Here is a 4,246-nt window from a genome sequence, read left to right on the forward strand (position 1 = left end):
CTATCTTATAACTGTCTTATCTTGTAAGCCTCTGACTTTTAAGGACCAAGAATTGAAGCTACTTTTATCACTTTCTTAGGAGCATATGCATTTCATTCTTTCTCTCATTTAACTTCTTTTTAAAAAAATATGCCACCTATCATCCTAAGTGAAGAAATTCGCTTAGGATGAGACAGCGAATCTTATTGACAAAGTTTTAGAGCTTATCCATCACTAATGCACTTGAGTAGTGTTTCCATGGGAGAGTCTTATGAACTTCAAGTTTATAGGCAACATACTACAATGTTTGCTCAAGTACAGAGCATATACTCAGATAGATGCCGTGCATCTGACACACATTACCTCATGGTAGAAGTGGATATACCTAGCAGGTAAGTCAAAAGAATTAGGGCATTGATCAAAATGAATACATTACAGTTTTAACAGGGAATTATGAAACCTGAGTGAAGGTTTAGGAATGCTAATTCTGTACTATTAACAGGCTTTAACAGAGATTAATCAAGTGAGTCAATTCAGCAGTCAGATGATCTGACCTCAGACTTAGTCTTTGCCATGAACTAACCAAGTACTTCTCAAAGATGTAACCTCACCTTACATAAGTTTCTAATGGATAAATGGAGTGATAGTATGATCTGACTCATCTGTAATTTAACAAGCCTTTCAGATGATTTTGAGGCATGCAAAAGTTTGGGGACCATACTCTACTTGAGAGATTGTGTAACTTAATTCAGATCTTTCTGTTTGTTTGAGTGAAAAGACATTTCTGATGGAAACATCATATCTTATTCTTTGTTTCAGTCTCAGCACTTGGCAAAGGGTGGGAAACAGAGTAGGTAATCAATATAAATCAGAGCCAATAAAGGAAGCGGAGGGAAGAGTAAGAGTAAGAGATGATGAGGAAGGGAGAAATTAGCAGAAAGATTTGAATTTTCTCTTGGGTTCACAATATACATATAGTTATTTTCTTTTTATTTAAGCACTGGTTCTCAAGCTTTAGCACGTTTCAAATTCATTTGGAGGGCTTGCTAAAACAGATTGCTGGTCCTTACCTGAGAGTTTCTCAGTGTAAGTCTGAGTTAGTCAGAGTAAGTCTGGAGTGGTACCATCATTATTCCTTCTTAAAAAGTTCCCAGCTGATACTCTTGCTGTTTATTCCGGGACCATTCATTGTATTTTCTTTTCACCACATTTTTTCCATCAGATTCATCAACAAAATGGGACCCAGAAATCACACAGATGCTCCAGAATTCCTTTTACTGGGATTGACAGATGATCCAGAACTGCAGTCCCTCATCTTCTCCCTGTTCCTGTCAATGTACCTGGTCACCATCCTGGGGAATCTGCTCATTACCTGGGCTGTCAGCTCTGACTCACATCTTCACACCCCCATGTACTTCTTTCTCTCCAATCTCTCCTTTACTGACATCTGTATAAGCACAACCACAATCCCAAAGACGCTGGCGAATATAAAAGCACAAAATCAGAGCATCACTTATATAGGCTGCCTCACACAGATATGCTTTTTCCTGGTTTCTGCTGGCTTTGAAAATTTTCTTCTTGCAGTTATGGCCTATGATCGCTACGTAGCCATTTGTCATCCGCTGAAGTACATGGTCATCATGAACTCCCGCTTCTGTGGACTGCTGATTCTATTCTCCCTGTTCATTAGCATTGGGAATTCCCTCCTCCACAGTCTGATGGTGTTGCAGCTGACCTTCTGCACAAACCTTGAAATACCTCTATTTTTCTGTGAAGTTGTTCAGGTCATCAAACTTTCGTGTTCTGATACCCTCATCAATAACATCCTGATATATTTTGCAACTAGCATATTTGGTGGTATTCCTGTGTGTGGAATCATTTTCTCTTATACTCAAATTGTCTCCTCTGTTTTGAGAATGCCATCCGTGGGTGGAAAGTATAAAGCTTTCTCCACCTGTGGGTCTCACCTCTCGGTTGTTTCCTTATTCTATGGGACAGGTTTGGGTGTGTACATTAGTTCTGCTCTTACTAACTCTTCTAGAAACACTGCAGTGGCTTCAATGATGTACACTGTTATCCCTCAAATGCTGAACCCCTTCATATATAGCCTGAGGAACAGGGAAATAAAGGTAGCCTTGAGAAAACTCATTGGTAAGATACCTTTGGTTTTTTAGGAGTTTGTGGTTTAATTTCCACTTATGTGTATTTTCCAGTTGTATTCTCTTATTGATTTCTAGTTTTATTATGTTGTCATCAGAAAAGACACTTTGTATGATTTCACTCTTTTTAAATTTATTGAGACTTGCTATATGGCCTTACATATGATCTATCCTGGAGAATGTTTCATGTATACTGGAGAAAAATGCATCTTCTGCTGTTGTTAAATGAAATGTTTGTATATGTTGTTAAGTTTTGTTTGTTTATGCCATTTTTCAAGTTCTCTATCTCTTTTGATCTATCCAGAGGTACTATCCTCTGTAGAAAGTTTTGTTTTGAAGTCTCTAAGAGTTATTGTAGAAATATATATTTCTCACTTCACTTCTGTCATGGTTGTCTCATGTATTTTGAGGTTTTGTTGTTTGGTGTCCATATGTTTATAGTTCTTATATCACCTTGATTATTCACCCTTTTATCTCTATATCTATCTATATTTTTATATCTATCTTTTTTGTCTATTTAAACAGTTTTGAACTAAAATCTATTTTTTATGATATCGACTCTGCTCCGGTAACTCTTTGTCTGAAGTACATTTTCCATGCTATCATTGATAATGTATTTGTGTTTGTGAATCTACAGTGTGTCTCTTGTAAATATCATATCTTCACATTCTGTTTCTTTCATCTCTCTTCCATCCTCTGGCTTTGGCTTGGAGAGTTTTATTCACTTACCCTTAAAATACTTATTGATATAGAGATTCTTGATTCTTTGATTTTCAAATTTATTTCTGTGTGTCTAAGAGTTGATTTTTGTTCTTCATTTCCTCCATTACTGCCTTATCTTCTTTTTTGTGTGTGTGAACATTTTTTATTTCATTCTCATTTCCTTTTTTGAATATATACAGATAATTTTCTTTGTGGTTAACGTGGGAATTTAATTTAACATGCCAAATTTATAATTTATATAGTTTGATTCATTCCAATTTTAGTTCAATTGCCTACAAAATCCCTGCTTTTTTATGGTCTGTCTTTTCTCCTTTATGTTCTTAGTGTCACAAATTAAATATTTTCTGCATTGCTGCCAATAGCATAGATTTAAAAAATTTTACATTTCTTTTTAAAATTCAATGGGGAATATAAAGTTGAATTGTAAACGAAAGATAAAATACTGTGTCCTTTACTTGCCTACACTTTTATCTTTACTAGAAACTTTTATTTTTTCATATAACATTAAATTAGTGTCTTTATATTTCAACCTGAAGGAATCTTTAAATATTTTCATTGACTAAACTGAGGGCTAATGAAATATTTCAACTTCGTTCATCTGGAATGTTTTATTTCTCTCTCATTTTTGAAGGGAAATTTTTTCAGATATAAAATTCCTGTCTGAGATTTTTTTCTTTCCACATTTTAAATGCATTATCTCACTGTCTTCTGGCTTTCGTGGTTCTGATGAGAAATAGTTTGTTGATCTTATTAAGAGTCCCTTTTGTATAATGAGTTGATTTTTCTCTTAAGTTTTCATATTTGACGAGCTCCCTTCAAGACTCTCTTGTTTTGGCTTTGTCAGTTTCATGATAATGTGTCTTAATGTTCGTATCCTTGAATTATCCTCCTTGGAGTTTCTTATTTTTGTCGGCTCATGTGTTTTACCATATTTGGGAAGTTTTTGATTATTATTCCCTCAGATACTATTTCCATCTCCTTCTCTTTCTCTTCTCCTTCTGGGACTCCCATAATTTTTATACATATATATATATATATTTTTTTCACTTCATGGTGTGCCTTTGGTCCCTTAGGATCTGCTCACTTTTCTGTATTCTTTTTTCTTTTCACTCCTCTGAGTCAATATTATAATGTGGTAGCTCTGTATACCATATTTTCAGCATATTTTCTAGAGTTTTGCTTTTTTGAAAAAATGTTGAAGGTATTAGTAGTCTATTTGTTTTGCGACTTTCCCAAAATGTATTCATAAGGACTGTGATTCTTGTGGTACGTGATCATTGAAAACTGTTCTTTAACTTTCTTTAGCTAGTGCTTTGATAGATTTCCTTGAGTGGCAAGAGTGATGCAAAAAAACCAAAAACAAAAACAAAAAAGGAAATAGCACA

At 34.7% G+C, this 4,246-nt stretch overlaps 1 protein-coding gene across 1 annotated transcript; it reads left to right on the top strand.

The window, feature by feature from the left end:
• The first annotated feature begins 1,214 nt into the window (after window positions 1–1,214).
• LOC103566569 (olfactory receptor 7G1-like) lies at window positions 1,215–2,153 on the top strand. Its single transcript, XM_008543022.2, has one exon. It carries the CDS (start codon window positions 1,215–1,217, stop codon window positions 2,151–2,153), a length of 939 nt encoding a protein of 312 aa, XP_008541244.1.
• The last annotated feature ends 2,093 nt before the right edge of the window (window positions 2,154–4,246 follow it).

The sequence above is a fragment of the Equus przewalskii genome, chromosome 6 (assembly GCF_037783145.1).
Source record: "Equus przewalskii isolate Varuska chromosome 6, EquPr2, whole genome shotgun sequence".
Taxonomy (NCBI): Eukaryota; Metazoa; Chordata; class Mammalia; order Perissodactyla; family Equidae; genus Equus; species Equus przewalskii.